Below are 18,800 nucleotides of genomic sequence, written 5' to 3' on the forward strand. Positions count from 1 at the left end.
AGATCACAAAGGCCCAATAAACATCCCCTCCAACTAAAGATCCATCGCTTCAATAAACTAAACTAAACTAAACCTTAGGTTTGTATAACGCGCCATCTCCACAAGCGTAGAGCTCGGCATGGTTTACAGGGTTAGGTTGAAAAGGAGCTACAATGAAGGGTTATAGGAAAGGAGCTAGGAAGATAAAGAAGGACAGGGTCAAAGAGTGGGAGGTGTTAGATTTTTGAAAAGAGACAAGTTTTCAGGTGTTTGCGGAAGGATTGGAGGGAGCTTGAAATTCTGAGCGGGGTTGTGAAGTTGTTCCAGAGTTCTGTGGTTCTAAAGGGGAGGGATGTTCCTTGTTTTCCTACGCGGGATATACCTTTTGCAGAGGGGAATGATATTTCAGTTTTTGGGAGGATCTAGTGGAATTAGGGTTAGAGGAGTTCTAGAAGAGAGAGATAACAGGAGGGAGGATACCATGTAGTATCTTGAAAGCTAAACAGGCACATTTAAAGAGGACTCTGGAGTGAACTGGGAGCCAGTGAAGTTTGGACAGGAGTGGGGAGACGGGGTCGAACTTGCCTTTAGCGAAAATAAGCTTGGCCGCAGCGTTCTGGATTAGCTGAAGTCTGGAGTTTTTTAGTTAGGCTTAAATAGATGGAGTTGCAATAATCCAGTCTAGAGAGGATGGTGGATTGAACAAGGACAACGAAGTGAGAATGATGAAAGTACGATCTCACTTTCCTCAGCATATGAAGACTAAAGAAGCATTTTTTTACCAAGAAGTTGAGGTGGTCATTGAAGGAGAGAAAGGAGTCTATGATGATGCCAAGGACTTTGCTTGAAAACTCAAGCTGAAGAGTGGAGCCGGAAGATAATGGGATAGAGGTGGGTAAATGACCTAGCTACCTGGAAGACCACAACCTACTTCATCCCTCACAATCAGGATTCTGAACCAACCACAGCACAGAGACACTACTAGTAACCCTAATAGACACAGCTCGACAACACCTTAGCAAAGGCAAAAAGATGCTGATAATTCAACTAGATCTCTCTGCTGCATTTGACCTGGTCGACCACTCCATACTACTACAGATACTTGAAGCCATAGGGATCTCAGGCAGGGTATACAACTGGTTCCAAGGATTCCTAAAATCAAGAACCTACAGAGTAAAGTCCAACGATTACAAATCACCCTTGCAGAGTTCCACAAGGATCTCCACTATCACCTACGCTCTTCAACCTCTTTATCTCCTCTCTCGGAACCACTTTAGACAACTTAAATGTAACATCTTTCAGCTACGCAGATGACATCTCCATACTCCTCCCCTTTGACTCACCAGATCCCACCTCAACAATAAAACTGGAAAAACACTAGATCTAGTGGAAAAATGGATGGTAGCCCACAAACTGAAACTAAACACAGAAAAAACAAAAATCCTTCTGCTCGAAAAGGCCAAAACCCCCACCATCACAGAATTAGAAATTAAGGCCACCAAATACCCAATACAGCCTGAACTCAAACTCCTAGGAGTAACGATAGACAGATGCTGCACAATGCAGGCTCAAATCAATAAGACAACACAGAAAGCTTTTTTAACCATGAGAAATCTACGTAAAATAAGAAAATTATTCGACATTGAGCAATATAGGCTCATTGTCCAATTCCTAGTCTTAGGTCTACTGGACTATTGCAATTCCCTCTATCTGCCATGCCCAGCCAACATGCTAAAACAACTGCAGACTATACAAAACACCGCTCTAAGATTGATCTACTCACTGAGAAAATATGACCACATCACCACTGCTTACCTAGACAAACACTGGTTACCAATACAGGCAAAAATTCAATTCAAACTTTACTGCCTATTATTCAAAGCATTAAATGGATCTGCCCCCCCCCCCCCCACCTTAACAACCGCCTAAATCAGACCCTCACTACTAGACAAAGAAGAACTCTGACCCCATTTACCTATCCTCCACTCAAAGGTACACAGCGCAAGAAGATGTTTGACAACCTACTTGCGACGCAAGCACCAAAACTCGACCACTCCATTTACAACCTGCTGACAACAACGAGCGACCTCAAAACATTTAGAAGAGAGATCAAAACCCTGCTATTCAAGAAATTTGTCCAGACACCTTAACTCTCACCCTCATTCCTCTCCTCCCTGGTAAAATCCCCTCTCAAAGTTTCCACTTCTCTGGTAATCTTATCCTCTTCTAAATATCAACCAAGATTACAGTCCCCTAAAATGTAAAGCTCCTGGAAATGTCCAGCTTTCCCAAATGTTATCCTATTTGTAATTTGCTCCTGGAAATGTCCAGCTTTCCCAAATGTTATCCTATTTGTAATTTTGCCTAGAAATGTCCACTTATCTTATTTGTTATCGAATTCGCAATTTCTCCTGGAAATATCCAGCTTTCTTATCTCACTTGTAAAAAAAAAAAAAAAAATTGTAACTATCCTGGAAATGTCCAGTTAGCTCTTTTGTAATCTGCCTAGAACTGTACAGGCGGAATAGAAGTCACTAATGAAATGTAATGTAGAAACGTAGAAACATAGAAAATGATGGCAGAAAAGGGCTATAGCCCACCAAGTCTGCCCATTCCAAATACCCGCCCCCCCTGATTTCACTCCCTTAAAGATCCCATGTGAATATCCCATTTTCTCTTCAAATCTGACACGCTGCTGGCCTCAATCACCTGCAGTGGGAGTTTGTTCCAATGATCCACCACTCTTTCAGTGAAGAAGTATTTTCTGGAGTAGCTATGAAACTTCCCTTCCCTGATTTTCAGCGGATGCCCTCTGGTGTTCGAGGGTCCCATGAGGTAGAATATATCTTCTTCCGACTCGATACGGCCCGTGATGTACTTAAATGTTTCAATCATATCTCCCCTCTCTCTTCGTTCCTCAAGTGAGTACAGTCGCAGTTTATTCAGTCTTTCTTCATACGTGAGATCCTTGAACCCCAAGACCATCCTAGTGGCCATTCGCTGAACCGATTCGATTCTCAGCACATCCTTCCAGTAGTGTTGACTCCAGAATTGAACACAATATTCCAAATGAGGCCTCATCATGACTTCAGCGGCATCATGACTTCAGCGGCATCATGACTTCAGGTCTCCTGATGACAAAACCTCTACGGATACAACCCATCATTTGCCTTGCCCTGGAGGAAGCCTTCTCCACTTGATTGGCTGCCTTCATGTCCTCACTAATGATCACCCCTAGATCACGTACCGTCGTGGTCCTGGCTAAGGTCTCGCCATTTAGTACGTAGGTTCTGTACGGGTTTCTCTTATCCAGGTGCATTACTTTACACTTTTTAGTATTGAAGCCTAGCTGCCAAGTTGCTGACCACCATTCCAGCAGTAGTAGGTCCTGCGTCATATTATCAGGCAAAATGTTTTTTACCTACTATGTTGCAAAGTTTGGTGGCGTCGGCAAACAGCAATACCCTTCCTCTAAGTCCTTGGGTCATATCTCCTATGAATAAGTTGAATAGAATCAGGCCCAAGACCGAGCCCTGCGGCACTCCACTGATCACGTCTGACGTTTTGGATGGGGTACCATTTACCATCACCCTCTGAAGTCTACCACTCAGCCAATCCTCAACCCATGTAGTTAGAGTGTCCCCTAATCCTATCGATTTCAGCTTGTTCAATAACCTTCGGTGTGGGACGCTATCAAAAGCTTTACTGAAGTCCAAATATACTACATCCAGTGACTCTCCGGCATCCAGTTGTCTAGTAACCCAGTCAAAAAAGCTAATGAGAATAGATTGGCAGGATCTGCCTTGGGTGAATCCGTGTTGGTGGGGATCACATAGGTTTTCCTCGTCTAGGATTGTATCAAGATTCCATTTGATCAGTGTTTCCATGAGCTTGCACACTATAGACGTGAGACTCACTGGCCTGTAGTTTGCTGTCTCTGTCCTGCAGCCCTTTTTATGGAGTGGGATAACGTTGGCGGTTTTCCAGTCCAAGGGGACTCTTCCTGTGCATAGGGAGAAGTTGAAAAGAACAGATAATGGTTCTGCCAGGACTTCACTCAACTCCCTGAGCACCCTGGGGTGTAGGTTGTCCGGTCCCATGGCTTTGTTTACTTTGAGTCTTGATAGTTCGTAGTAGACGCTACTGGGCGTAAACTCGAAATCGTGAAACGGGTTTTTTTTGGCTGTCTCCCGTCTTAAGCTGTGAACCAGCTCCCAGCGCCTCACAGGTGAAGACTGAGCAGAAGTATTCGTTTAGTAATTCTGCCTTGGCAGAATCTGATTCTACAAAGTTACCGTCCAATTGCTTCAGGCGTTCTATCCCATCTTTGTTTCTTTTCCTGTCACTAATATAACTGAAGAAAGATTTATCTCCTTTCTTGATGTTCCGTGCTAGGTCTTCTTCCATTCTGAGTTTGGCCTCTCTGACTGCTTTTTTGACATCTTTAGATCTGTCCAGATAGTCTTTTTCCGCCTCTCGTTTTCCTAAATGTTTGTAGGTGATAAATGCTTCTTTTTTCTTTTTAACGAGGTCCGAAATTTTTGTGCTGTACCATTGGGGTCTTTTGTTTCTCCGGCGCTTACTTACTGTTCTTATGTAGCGGTTTGTTGCTTCATGTAGGGTGAACTTCAGAGTCGACCACATATCCTCCACATTGTTAAATTTTGCTTGTTTATGTAATTCCTGATGGACAAAATCTCCCATGTGGTCGAAATCTGTGCCTCTAAAGTTGAGAATCCTTGTTGCTGTGTTTGACCTAGAGAAACCTTTCTTGAGGTTAAGCCATACCATATTATGATCGCTGGAGGCCAGTGTATCTCCTACTGAGACTTCCGAGACGCTATCTCCGTTGGTGAGTACCAGGTCTAGTATTGCCTGGTCCCTAGTGGGCTCCAATACCATTTGCTTGAGTCGTGCACCCTTTATGGAGTTTAATATTATTTTGCTGCCACACATAGTCACGGAGAGTGCATTCCAATCTGCATTGGGCATGTTGAAGTCCCCTAGCATCACTGTGTCTCCCCGTAGAGTGATGTTCTCTATGTCCTCGATTAGTTCCATGTCTTTGTCTTCCTGTTGTCTGGGAGGTCTGTATATCACACCAAGGTATAGGCATTTTTCATTTCCTCTGGCCAGATTCACCCAGTGGGATTCCCCAGTGTATCTAACATCTGTAAGTCTGGTAGTTTTGATGTTATCCTTAGTGTATAGTGCTACTCCTCCTCCTAACTTGCCCTCTCTGTCTCGACGTAGCAGGTTGTAGCCTGGTATAGCCATATCCCACCCATGCAAGTCCGTGAACCAGGTTTCGGATATTGCTACCACGTCTAGGTCAGCGTTTATTATCTCAGTAATGTAACATGATAGAAACATTTAAATACATCACGGGCCGCATTGAAGTGGAGGAGAAAATGTTTTTTCTTAAGGGTCTCACGGCGACAAGAGGGCATCCGCTAAAACTTAAAGGGGGAAGATTTCATGGGAACACCAGGAAATACTTCTTCACCGAAAGGGTGATTGATTGATGGAATAGTCTTCCACACCAAGTGGAAGTAATGTGGCCAGTAATGTGCTCGACTTCAAGAGACGTTGGGACAAACAAGTGGGGTTGCTTCAGAGTCATGCTTAAAAAACGGACTCATGGGTGAGGCAAATTTGCTGAGGGAGGGTTCTTGAGTGGGCAGACTTGTTGGACCGCCGGCCCTTTTCTGCCGTCATACTCTATGTTTCTTGGTTCCTAGGTATCATGGATGGGTCCCAGGCATTGCTATCTGCAATGGACATGGCTCTGAGGGTCTTTTGGGACATATGATCCAGAAAATAACCACAGAAAAATCAAATGATTCAGTGCTGATCAAATTCTTTAGATGGGAACTCAAGGCCTATAGGCAGCTTAAACCAAGCTGATACAGAAAGAGAAATACAACTTTGAAATGAATAATGCAACCTAAGGATACTACCAAGGTAAACCTGAAGTTAAGCTTTGAGACAGTGACAAGACTTATGTAAGAAGCCCCCACCCCCCCACAAAAAAAAATAAGTTTGAGAGCTAAGGTAACCTTGACAAAAAAAAAGGAAGTCTCATCAGCTCTTTGGAAAAGGGAAGACTTAAGAGATCCTGAATAACAGTGACAGGTGAGGAAAGGGCACACCTGCATGGTGAGTCTGCTCAAAAGTTTCAAAAAAAAAAAAAGTAGCTGGAGAATTGCTTTCCATCCCAGGCTCTATCAGTGATGTCATTCAAGACTGAGGACTTTAGTCTTGCTTGGAGAAAAAGGGCTACTCTCTACTCACAATGAAGCGATCTACCTCTCCCAAGACAGGCTGCCTTGAAGTCATATTCTCAGGTGGAAGGGAAGTTTAGAGGGATGCTGTTTTAGATAGTATAGATTAAGAATCCACAGCTAAAGAACATTTACTTCAATAAGACTCTTGAGAACAATGTAAGGTCTTTATGGCTGATATTCATTAAAGCAGACCTCTAGTCTTGAATCTGTGGAGAACAATTATATAGACAGAACCCAGACATATTTGTAAGTTTAATCTTCTAGTCATACCTGCCAGCACCTCATTATCTGCCAGTTTAGAGTAGGGCAATTCTCCCAGAGTGAAAACTTCCCACATAAGCACCCCAAAGGACCACACATCCGACTTAGTAGAGAACTCATCTTCCAGAACAGCTTCTGGGGACATCCAGCGTAGAGGGATCCATGCTTGATGGAGGTGATAGTACTCGCTAGGGAGCAACACATATCATTAGTAAGTCAATCTGGAGGCTTGCATTTTTATCTTCCCCAAACTATCCATCAATTCACTCATCTCCCAGATAAAGATCATCTGGCTAGTTTAAAAACTTGTTTTCTCTTAAGCACTCTGAAATCAGATACCATTTTTCCCTCCACACTATTTCATGAGATGGAGTACAGAGAAGAAACAGGGATTGACAGTTTTATTTAAGGAAAGAAAGCCCTGAATGCTAGGGTTATGAATTTGAACCCGTAAGTTGCTTGCAGAAAGCTGTCAATCATCTTTGAACTCCGCCTCCTTCCCAGGGAGCTGCTCCTGCCCCCTCAGTTAGTACAAAAGTAATCAAGCAGCACTGTAATGACAGACATAATTGGAAGGTGGGAAACGGGAAAAAATCCCCAATACTACAATTCTGTTTTGCTCTGTAACAAACATATCAATTAACATTATAACTTTCAAGTAACTGATCAAAACAGATACCAAAACTATGTGCAATTAGCACTAATATTATATAGAGCTTGTAGCTACTTGCATGTCCTGCTGTCAAGCAGAGATTTAGACCAGACTATTTTCTTTTTTTTTTCCTCTATCTCTTTGCTTATCTGAGAGACAGAGGAATCTCCAAATTCAGACTGATCCTAAGGCAGAAGGCAGGTGAAGCCCACTTCAGGACTACTAGCTACATCTATAAGAAAGATTATTGAGGTAAGAACCTAATCTTTCTTTCTAGTGCAATGTGTCTAGTAGTCCTGAATGCTAGAGAAGTACCAAGCAGTCCCCTGAGTCTAGTGCAGGTCCCCTGAGCCGCCCTTCAAAACTGAGGACTCAAAAGCAGCATCTATCCTGGCTGCTATATCTACTCTATAGAATCTGGTAAAGGTATGAAGGGTAGACCATGTAGCTGCTCTATGTAATTCCTTAGGCAAAACCACCCAGGAGGTAGCAACTCCTCTGGTGGAGTGCGCTTTCAATGCAATCGGCAGCTGCTTACCACAGCCTACATATGTAGAGGTAATGGCCATGGAAATTGAGGCCTAAGACATCGACCTCCCTTTCTTAGCATGACTGGTCAGGATAAAAAAGTGATCCAATACATGAAACTCATTGTGACCTTTCGCAAGTCTCTGAAAACCACCCTGTTCACCAAACACTTTGGTAATTAATTCCTCTTCCACTTCTGCTATGTTACTATGTGCTTAATTTAATTTAATTTAGTTTTATATTTTCATTAACTTATCTAACTACTGTAAACCAAGTCGAGCATTCTTGGATTGAGGACTCGGTATACAAAACCAAGCATTAGATTTAGATTAGATTAGATTAGAGGTAATGGAGAAGCATTTGCTCGACATCCAGCAAATGCAGTACTTTATCCTTTTTCTTCAACTCCATAGGATAGAAACATAGAAACATGATGGCAGATAAAGGTCAAATGGTCCATCCAGTCTGCCCATCCGCAGTCACTATTATCTCTTCCTCTCTTTAAGAGAACCCACGTGCCTATCCCAGTCTTTCTTGAATTCAGACAGTCTCACTCTCCACCACTTCTTCCAGGACACTGTTCCACACATCTGCCACCCTTTCTGTAAAAAAAGTATTTCCTTAGATTACTCCTGAGCCTATCACCTCTTAACTTCATCCTATGCCCTCTCATTCCAGAGCTTCCTTTCAAATGAAAGAGACTCGACTCATGTGCATTTACGCCATGTAGGGATTTAAACGTCTCTATCATATCGAGCTCCCGCCTTTCCTCCAAAGTATACCGACTTAGATCTTTAAGTCTGTTCCCATACACCTTATCATGAAGACCACGCACAATTTTAGTGGCCTTCCTCTGGACTGACTCCATCCTTTTTATATCTTTTTGAAGGTGTGGCCTCCAGAATTGTACACAATATTCTAAATGCGGTCTCACCAGTCTTATACAGGAGCATCAATACCTCCTTTTTCCTACTGGTCATACTAAACTAAACTAAACTAAACCTTGGGTTTATATACCGCACCATCTCCACGGATGCAGAGCTCGGCACGGTTTACAGGAAGTAGGATGAGAGAGGAACTACAGTGGAGAGATTAAGAGTTAGGTGTAAAAGGGTGGGGGAAGGGGGAGAGGCCTAAGAGGGGGGATGTGTTACAGTTTTGAGAATAGCCAGGTTTTTAGGTGTTTACGGAAAAGTTGGAGGGAGCTTGAGGTTCGGAGTGGAGAGGTGAGGTTATTCCAGATCTCAGTGATTCTAAAGGGGAGGGATGAACCAAGTTTGCCTGCATGGGAGATACCTTTTGTGGAAGGGAAAGATAGTTTAAAAATTTGGGATGATCTGGAGGAGGTAGGGGTTGGGGAGTTCCAGGATAGAGGGATTACGGCAGGAAGGATGCCATGTAGGATCTTGTAGGCTAGGCACGCACATTTGAAGTGGATCCTGGGGATTACTGGGAGCCAATGGAGCTCAGACAGGAGTGGCGAGACGTGATCGAATTTGCCTTTCGCGAAAATAAGCTTAGCTGCGGCGTTCTGAATTCGCTGAAGTCTGTGGAGGCTTTTCTTGGTTAGGCTGAGGTAGATAGAATTGCAATAGTCCAATCTGGAGAGGATGATGGATTGTACTAGGACTGCGAAGTGTTTTTGGTGAAAATAGGGTCTGACTTTCCTTAGCATGTGAAGACTAAAGAAGCATTTTTTTTACCAAGGATTGGAGATGGTCGTTGAAGGATAGAGAAGAGTCTAAGATGACACCCAGGACTTTGCTTGAGAACTCGAGCTGTAATGAGGAGCCGGAGGACAATGGGATGGAGGAGGGTAAATGGACTAATTTTGGGCCGAGCCAAAGGAGTTTTGTTTTGGACTCGTTCAGTTTCATTTGCATTGTGAATGCCAAGGATTGGAGGTTCGTTATGCATGAGGATATGTTCGTAGAGAGATTAGTGAGGTTCGAGTCGGTCTCAAGGAGGACGAGGATGTCATCAGCATAAGTGTAAAGAGTTTCAAGGGGGGATAGTTGGAGTAGTTTCAGGGAGGACATGTAAATGTTAAAGAGGATTGGGGAGAGGGGTGAACCTTGTGGGACACCACAAGTCGGGGTCCAGGGGGAGGATGAGGTGCCGCTCATGTTAACCATGTAAGAGCGGGAGCGCAAGAATTTGGAGAACCAATCAAGAACTATGGAGCTAATGCCTATCTCGGAGAGTTGGAAAATTAGAATGTCGTGGTGGACAACGTCAAAAGCTGCGGAGAGGTCGAATTGTAGGAGAACCGCAAACTTGTTACGAGAATGCAGTTGCTGAACCTTAGAGATTAGAGAGGCCAATAGGGATTCGGTGCAGAAGTTGGATCTGAAGCCATATTGGTAAGGTAGGAGGATAGAGAATCTTTCTAAGTAGGAAGAGAGCTGGGTAGATATGATGGACTCAAGCAGCTTGGTGAGGAGAGGGATATTTGCTATTGGACGATAGCTGGATGGTATGGAGGGGTCTAGGTCAGCTTTTTTCAGTAAAGGGGTCAGTGCGATGTGTCCCATTTCAGTGGAGAATAGGCCTGATAATAGGGCAGAATTTATGAGTTTGGTAAGAGATGTGATGGCCTGTGTGGGGATTTTCTCAAATAGATAGCAAGGAAATGGGTCCAGGATGCAATTGCATGATTTTAACTTGAGGCAGAGTTTAAGGGTCTAAGAATCAGATATGAGCTCGAAGGCAGTCCAGGATCTGTCGGCAGGGATGGGGTTGAGAGCAGCTAGGGTGGGGTTGGGTTCGGGGGGCATCAGAGAGTTGTAGGAGACTGCAGGCGGGAAGGAGCGCCTTAAGATAGAGATCTTATCATTGAAGAATTTTGCTAAGACCTCGGCTGAAGGAGATGAGGGGAGAAGGGTGGAGTCATTTTTAGTGGTTAGGGAGCGCCAAATGTTGAACAGTGTGCTATTCTGGTTGTTGGATTTGGAGATCTTGTCTCCATAGAAGTTCTTCCTTGCTTTTTTTAATATTGAGTTGTAGAACTTGATATTGACTCTCCAGACCTGTCTGTCAGATGGGGATTTGGATTTTTTCCATTTTCGCTCTAAGGCTCGACATTTTTGTTTCAGGTCTCTGTGGAGTGGAAGGTACCAAGGGGCTTTATGGGAATAGGTGATGGATTTAGTGGTTTGGGGGGCGAGGGAGTGGTAGGTAGACTTGGAGAGGGCAATCCAGTTGTGCCAATTGTTTTCAGAGTCTGCAAGCTTGGGAATGGAGGGGAGGTGGTTGAGGAATTTGGTCCAGTACAGATCGCTCAAGATTTTTTTCCGGAAGGTAATAGAATTGGGGGATCGGGGAAGGGATCCAAGATGAGACATGAAGATGGGGAGGCAGAAGGCCCCTAGGAGATGGTCTGACCATGGGACGTGTTCCCAACGGGTGTCTTCGGCAGACGTTTTATAAACGGTGAGGTCGAGGAACTTGATGAAGTCTAGGGTGTGCCCCTTTTCATGGGTAGGAGCGGATGTGGGGGGGAGAAACCTAAGGAGGTGAGGAAGTCATTGAATTCTATCGTGTCCTTGCTGGTGGTGTCGTCAAGGTGGAGATTAACGTCTCCGATGATTAGTAATCATTGGAATTTGAGAAAGGCGTTAGTTATGGTCTCGAAGACGAGGTCAGAGGAATTGGACCAAGGGATAGGTGGACGGTATAATAACAGGATGCCCAGTGGGTGAGGGCGGAGTTCGTCATTGACTGAGGCTAGCATATATTCTAATGAAGCGTGGCAGCCTCTTTCGAGGAGCTGGACATCAAAGAAGGATTTGTAGAGGAGAGCCAGGCCACCTCCTTTACGATTGATTCTGGGTGAGAAGAGGCCTTGGTAGCCATGGGAGCAGAGTTCGTTTTGTGTGAAGAGGTCATCTTTTGAGATCCATGATTCTGTGATGCACAGGAATCCAGGGTCAAGGTCTTCGAGGAGGTCCTTCAGAATTTGAGTCTTATTGCATGCGGATCTGGCATTGCAGTAAAGGGTCGGGACAGGGGTGAGAGAGTTAGAGGCATGGCAGGGGAGGTTAGCATGGGGGACAGGCTTTAGAGAGGTGGGATTGACTTTGCGGGGGTTTTTTCTGGTGGGGTGATTCCTGGGGCGCGTCAGGGTGGAGATTCTGGTGCCAGGGCCAATATTGTGACTATTTGGGGAGTCGAGCAGGTTGGGAGAGGGAGGATTCAGGCAGAGGGAGGTGTTGAGGGATTAGAAGAGTAGGAGGAGAAGGACCCAAAGGGGTGGCTTCATGGTGGGCTTTTTTGGTTGGTTTAAATGAAATCTCCAAGTGAAAGTTTGAAACAGGAGGGTATCAGGGGGGCTGGTTAAGGTAGTGATTATGTTATTATAATTAAAATTTTTTTTTTTTTTTTTTTAAGTCTAGAAAGAGTCTTAGCAGTGGGTAGAGTCTAGTAACTGGACAAATTCCAGCGGAGGAGCTTGGCGGTGGCTAATCGGGTAGGAGCCTTGATAATGCAATCAAGTAACTGAACAGTTCACAATGGAATTTGTACATGGAGACTTAAGCCAGGCAGACAGATTGGAGGCAGCGGACTGTTCAACAAGGGCTGTTGGGGGCGGAGTTGGTCTCCCATGCCGGCCAACTCCTTCCCTCGCGGTGGCTGGAGCCGAAGAAGGGCTGAGCAGGAAAGATGGCTGTTTTTTTTTATTTGAAGAACGGCTCAGCAAGAGCTGTTGGGGGCGGAATTGGTCTCCCATGCCGGCCAACTCCATACCTCTCCCTATGCACCCTAGCATCTTTCTAGCTTTCGCTGTCACTTTTTCAACCTGTTGGCCGCCTTAAGATAAACAAAAATTTACAAAAATTGGATTGCTCTAAGTCTAATAGATGTTGGCACTGTCATCTTGAAGCTGGAACTTTAAATTATTTATTGTTTTATTGTCCATTCATTAAGGCTTTTGGGAGTTTATTTGGGATCAAATAAATTGTTTGTTAGAGAACCATGTAGCATTGTCATATGACACAATTTTATTTGGCATGACTATGAGAGCTAAATGTCAAATATCCGCTAATAATAACAAGTTTTTATTGATATTAACAGGAGTTGCCAGCCAACAAATAACACATAATTGGAAGGACTGTAGAAGACTGAATTATTGTTTATGGTGGTCTTCAGTTTGTCATGTGTATAAAATGGAAAGAGCGTTGGTTGTTCAAAAAGGTTATTATAATAAATTTAAGGATGTGTGGGGACCATTATTAAATTATAGTAATGAATAAGTTACACTTTTCCCAATCTTAATACACATGTAGATTTGGTGGTGGGGGGGATTTCTTGTTTTTCCATTAAGAATATATAGATGATTGTCGTAAGATATTATTTTCATGTGGTATATATTAGTTGTATATGAATTTGGGAGGGGGGTGGGGGTTAAATCTTCTTGGTGTATGATATTGAAAATTTTTCAAGTGATGTTGTATTATATTTGGTTGATATTTACTGTACACTTGATGTAAGTTTAAAAATGAATAAAGAAATAAAAAAAAAAAAAAGGAGGTTATGCTCTCCCAAAGGAGGTTATTAAGGAATCCACTGTGCTAGGATTCAAAGGCAAATTAGATGCACATCTCCTTACGAGTGGCATAGAGGGATATGGGTGACTAAAACTACATCAGGTGTATACCTGACTGGGCCTCTGCGTGTGCGGATCACTGGACTCGATGGACCATGGGTCTGATCCGGAGAAGGCAGTTCTTATGTTCTTCTTATGTTCTTCCCATACAATCACACTCAAGTCCCACTCTTCTGTTGTGCATATAAGTTCTTCATCCCCTGAACTCGGGTTTTTGCAGCCCAAATGCATGACCTTGCATTTCTTAGCATTACATTTTAGCTGCCAAATTTCAGACCATTCTTCAAGCTTCGCCAGGTCTTTCTTCATGTTATTCACACCATTCTGGGAAAATAGATTTCTTGACTGATGTGGAAGTCAGAGACTACTTTTGGTAAGAAGGATGGAATCATGTGTAAGGAAAGCCCTGCTTCCATAAACTTAAGGAACGGCTCCCTACAGGACAGAGCTTGTAACTCAGAGACTCGTTTCACCGACGTAATCACTACCAGAAACACCGTCTTGACTGAGGCCTTTCAATACAGTGTTAAGATTCCAGGATAGAAAAGGGTGATGCACCGTAGGATACAAAGAGCCCCTTTAGTGAACCGGGATGATAACATACAGAGCGAGCGTCTACTATATAATTCACCCCAGATAGGAACATTTAGGGTCATCTTCATTCGAGGCCAAGTTTCGTGAAAGCTGAGTGTGGCAAGCACAGGCTACATAGGAAGCTGTAGTTGCCGCCTTGTCCCTATGGCCAAAGTTTCAAATTGTTTCTTGAGGATCATAAAGTTCCTGAGAATCTTTTATCACACCTCTTTCATTGAGCAAGGAGGTTCTTTTGACCTATGCCACCTGTGAATCCATCTTTGACTGAACAAACAGCTGCTGGAAATTTGAAGCCATAGAGTAAAGCTCGGTCATAGTCTTAACCACTTGCAGAGACCGCTCTGGCGACTCCCAACAGTCCATGACTAGCTTTGTAATGTCAGGATGCGAGGGAAAGAATGCGGTCGGAGCAACTGAGCTGCTCATAATTGAGCACTGCGATGAAGTGACTGGAGGAATTTCCAACTTCAGTTCTCACAGCAAGGTAGATATGATAACCGGGAGCACGGAGGTTTAACATATGGTGCATCGTGTGGTTTTCCCCCTGGTCTAGGGCCAGTATCGTTTCTTGACTGCTGTTATCATGCAGGGAACCAGATTTTGCCAGAGAAACTGCATCCTGGGACAATAATGGCATGGAAATGCGATTTACATCTTCCCAGTCTCTGTCAGCCCAAACCTCCTGGTCCAGCTCTGTGTCCTTTTCTGATCAGTGTTCATGTTGAGAACTGTTCCCCTATGCCACCATCTCCATCGTGCCTAATGCTGATGCTGAGGATCCTTGACAGTTCAAATAGTTATTCCACATCAGGCTCACAAAATCTGGCATGAAATCATCTACTGGGGTTCACAAGGACCCAGGCAGGGAACCAGTGCTGATCCTCCTGACTTCCGCAGCGACCACGCACCTGCGCTTTGCCAAAGCTTCATCAGAGGACTCTGAAAAGTGTCTCTTTGCTGGGATTGAGCCTCCTGCATATCCCCATCCCCTCGAACATTTAGAGGAGGCTGAGACCAAGGCTTCCAACTCTCTCCCTTGCATGGAACATGGCATTCCACAGCCTACCATCTAGCACAAACCTGGCATGATATATGTGTAGGAAGGCCTGAGGGGTCCCTCCTTATCGATTTTAAGTAAAATTGAGGGGGTTTGAGGCAGATGGAAGCTTTAGAAAACAAGATTGTTTAAAATCCAAGATGGCCACCACCAGCAAAATCACACCAAAACTGGCCCGTGGTGACTCCCCTGAAGTACATAAAATGCAGGGAAAGGGGTTTTAGAGATGGGAGACCTTGGCTCTGGTTGCAGACACTTTCAAATTTTACTCTTGGAGACCCTCCCGATTCTCCCCATAGGCTGCAATAGTCTTACTCATTGTGCCATGTGCCTGCCTGCTTCAGCTTAGGAGTGCAGTTGGGATAAATGTAGAACTCTGCCTGACATATTTGCATGATGAACTTGGTCTTCGGTTTGTCGGTCAGACCAAGCCTCAACCTCTAGAAAGCCTCATGCTGCGATGGGGAGAAGGCCACGCAGCCAGCCCACTAATAAGCCTGGCCAAGCCAGGATGGAGCCAAAGAGCCTGTGCTAAAGCTCCTGATAAATCAGGGATGTGAGCAGCTACACAGGGGATGGCCCCTGAGCTCCAAAAAATACAAAAACAGGCTGGATAGCTAGGTGTCCCCTGAGGACTGATCCTGCTAACAACATACTTCTGCAGCACGAGTCTGTCATTTCCCAGACAGAGATCTCAACAAGTGGGAACCTCTGGGCACCGAGCCTCCAACCAAATACTAATAAACCCTCCGCCCAAAAAGAAACAAAGCTGCATAGCAGAGCAGAAATACCTCTGAGCAACTTGCTTGCAGCAAAAAAAACTTAGGGTGCAGGAGCAGCTCCCTAGGAAGGAGGTAGAGTTCAAAAGATAATTGACAGCATTCTGCAAGCAATTTATTGCTTCAAATGCACAACCATAGCGTTCAGGACTACTAGACATTGCACTAGAACTCTATTTTGAACAATTGTAAGAATATTGTTAATTATTTTGAGTATATTGCTAGAGGTAGTTAAGTTTATATAGCTAAAACAACATAAAAATATATCCATCAGCTCTTCTGTGATGGAAACTATCCTTCTATTACTTTTCCCATCTACCTCACTGCAGTTTTGTATCATGATCCTTTTAAAACTCTCTTCGCTACATAAAGCTTACCTCTTGTTCACTACATATTTATGATTCTATTTTGGATTAACCACTGTTTTAATGAAGAGATTCACCTGAAGAGATTTACAATACATTATAGAGTAATCAGGTATTGCTAACATAAGAATTGCTGCTGCTGGGTCAGACCAGTGGTCCGTCGTGCCCAGCAGTCCGCTCACGCGGCGGCCCCCGGGTCAAAGACCAGTGCTCTAAAATGAGTCCAGCCTTACCTGTGTACATCCCAGTTTAGCAGGAACTTGTCCAGCTTAGTCTTGAAACCCTGGAGGGTGTTTTCCCCTACAACAGGCTAAAAATCTAACAGTTGTAGTTTGGGCAATAGAGTGTTAAAGAAGTTGCCCAGAGTCACAAAAAGCCAGCTGGGATCAAACTTGCAACCTCAGGGTGCTGAGGCAGCAGCTGTTGAGGTAACTGAACACTTGTATTATTTTTCCATTCAGGGTAGCTTTCCACTGACAAGGCGTCATTTGGTAGCCCTCCTCAGAAAAGCTATTATCTTCCTCAAAACTGGATGCAATACTAGAGATGAGATCTAACCAACACAATGCTCCAAAAGAGTATTTCCAGACAAAACAGTGGATCCGTAGGGAATGATATTAAGAATACTAAAGAAAGAATACTGACCTGTTGTAGACATCCTTACTGAGGCTAAGTGCTGATACTTTCACTTGCCGCTGGGCACTAACAAGACAGTTCCGAGCTGCCAAATCTTTGTGCACAAATCTGCTGTTTGACAGGTGCTCCATTCCCAGAGCCACCTGAGTACAAATAGACACCTGAAACACAAGGATGCACAATAAAAACAAATTCACCAAGTTCCTGCCAGTTTTTACAGATGTGCAGTATAGTCCCGAGATTCATGCTAAATCATCATCTAACCTACTACTACTATTTATTATTTCTATAGCACTGAAAGGTGTACGCAGCGCTGTATATTTTAACATACAATAGACAGTCCCTACTCTGAAGAGCTTACAATCTAATTTAGACAGGACATTTCAGGGTTGAGGAGGTTATAGCAGGTATAGGTATCTGACAGCAGTGAGGGGGAGTTTAAGAGTTGAAAGCAGTTTCCCAAAAGTGGGCCTTTAGCTTGGATTTGAATACACAAAGTATTGATTCAGGAAACCTGTTCTAGGCATACGGTGCCGCAAAAAAGAAGGGATGGAGTCTGGAGTTGGCAGTGGAAGAAAAGGGTACAGATAAGAGGGGCTTGCCCGATGAGCGGAGATCAAGCGGGGGGGAGATAAGCAAGGAGAGATATCGGGGGGCTTCAGAGCGAATGCATTTGTAGGTCAGCAAGAGGAGTTTAAACTGTATTCAGAAATGGAAGGGGAGCCAATGAAGTGACTTGAGGAGAGGGGTAATGTGAGAATAGCGGCTCTCACGGAATATGAGTCATGTAGCAGCATTTTGAACTGATTGAAGAGGCAAGAGACAGGTGCACAGGAGGCCCGAGAGAAGTACGTTGCAGTAGTCTAAATGCGAGGTGATGAGAACGTGGACAAGGGTTTTAGTTGTGTGTTCAGAGAGAAGAGGACGGATTTTGGTAATGCTATAGAGGAGGAAGCAACAGGATTTGGCAGTCCGTTGGATCTGAGCAGAGAAGGAGAGAGAGGAGTCAAAGATCACTCCAAGGTTGCGAGCTGACGAGACAGAGAGGAGGATAGTGTTATCCACAGATATAGAGAATGGCGAGAGGGGAGAGGCAGGTTTGCAGGGAAAGATAAGGAGTTCAGTTTTAGCCATATTCAGTTTTAGATGGTGGTGAGACATCCAAGCAGCAATGTCGGACAGGCAGGCCTGAACTCCCGCAGAGATATCCGGCATGGAGAGGTAGATCTGGGAGTCATCAGCATAGAGGTGATATTGAAAACTATGAGAGGAGATCAGTATACCAAGAGAGAGGGCTGGGAAGCCTGTTTGTGTCCTGGAAGTGGGCATCATATCCAACCCAGTGCCAGTTTTTGGTGGTGTTGTAAAACTTAAGTGTGCAGAGTCCGGTGACATCTCGCAGACCTTGTCTTGGGCTTGTAGTGAGCCGATGTGGTGTGTGGCTTTTCCCAGCATTTGTTCAGCTCATGTGGAGAACATACCTTATGTTGCCAGCCCTTGTGGCACACCGCAGACTTCTATGCTAGGGCCATCCTTTGTGAAGGTCACTGCTCAAGTCCCCTGTCATTACAGACCCAGAATGCCTTAACTGATTCTCTACACCTTAAATAGATTATTGAGATCGAATGAACAACATTGGGGTGGCAGGAATGTGGGGAAACTGAAAGCTAAGAGGGTAAAGGCTGAGGGCAAAGCAGAAGCGCAGAGAGCGGGAAAATTGCCAGAAATCCAAGGGCAAGTGGCCCAGATAAATGCAGAGGTGGAAGAAAAACGACGGGACCTGCGGTGCTTATACGCAAATGCAAGAAGCCTCACGGCCAAGATGGGTGAACTAGAAGTCGTGGCCAGGGAGGAGGACCTGGATATAATTGGAATTGTAGAAACCTGGTGGACAGAGGAAAACCAATGGGATGTAGCGCTGCCGGGGTACAAGCTCTATAGGAGGGACAGGACCCACAAGAAGGGGGGAGGCATAGCACTATATATAAAGGACTCTATCCACTCGATCGGGATGGATATGGCAACGAAGACAGAGGGGCTGGAATCGCTATGGGTCA

At 44.4% G+C, this 18,800-nt stretch overlaps 1 protein-coding gene across 1 annotated transcript in view; it reads right to left on the minus strand.

Moving 5' to 3' along the window:
* The window catches only part of PTK7 (protein tyrosine kinase 7 (inactive)), a 373,613-nt gene that overhangs the window by 27,329 nt on the left and 327,484 nt on the right, over positions 1-18,800 (minus strand). Inside the window, 2 exon segments of the mRNA XM_033937683.1 lie at positions 6,537-6,715; positions 16,753-16,904. Coding sequence (XP_033793574.1) covers positions 6,537-6,715; positions 16,753-16,904 — 331 coding nt within the window.

Source organism: Geotrypetes seraphini, chromosome 3 (genome assembly GCF_902459505.1).
Source record: "Geotrypetes seraphini chromosome 3, aGeoSer1.1, whole genome shotgun sequence".
Classification (NCBI taxonomy): Eukaryota; Metazoa; Chordata; class Amphibia; order Gymnophiona; family Dermophiidae; genus Geotrypetes; species Geotrypetes seraphini.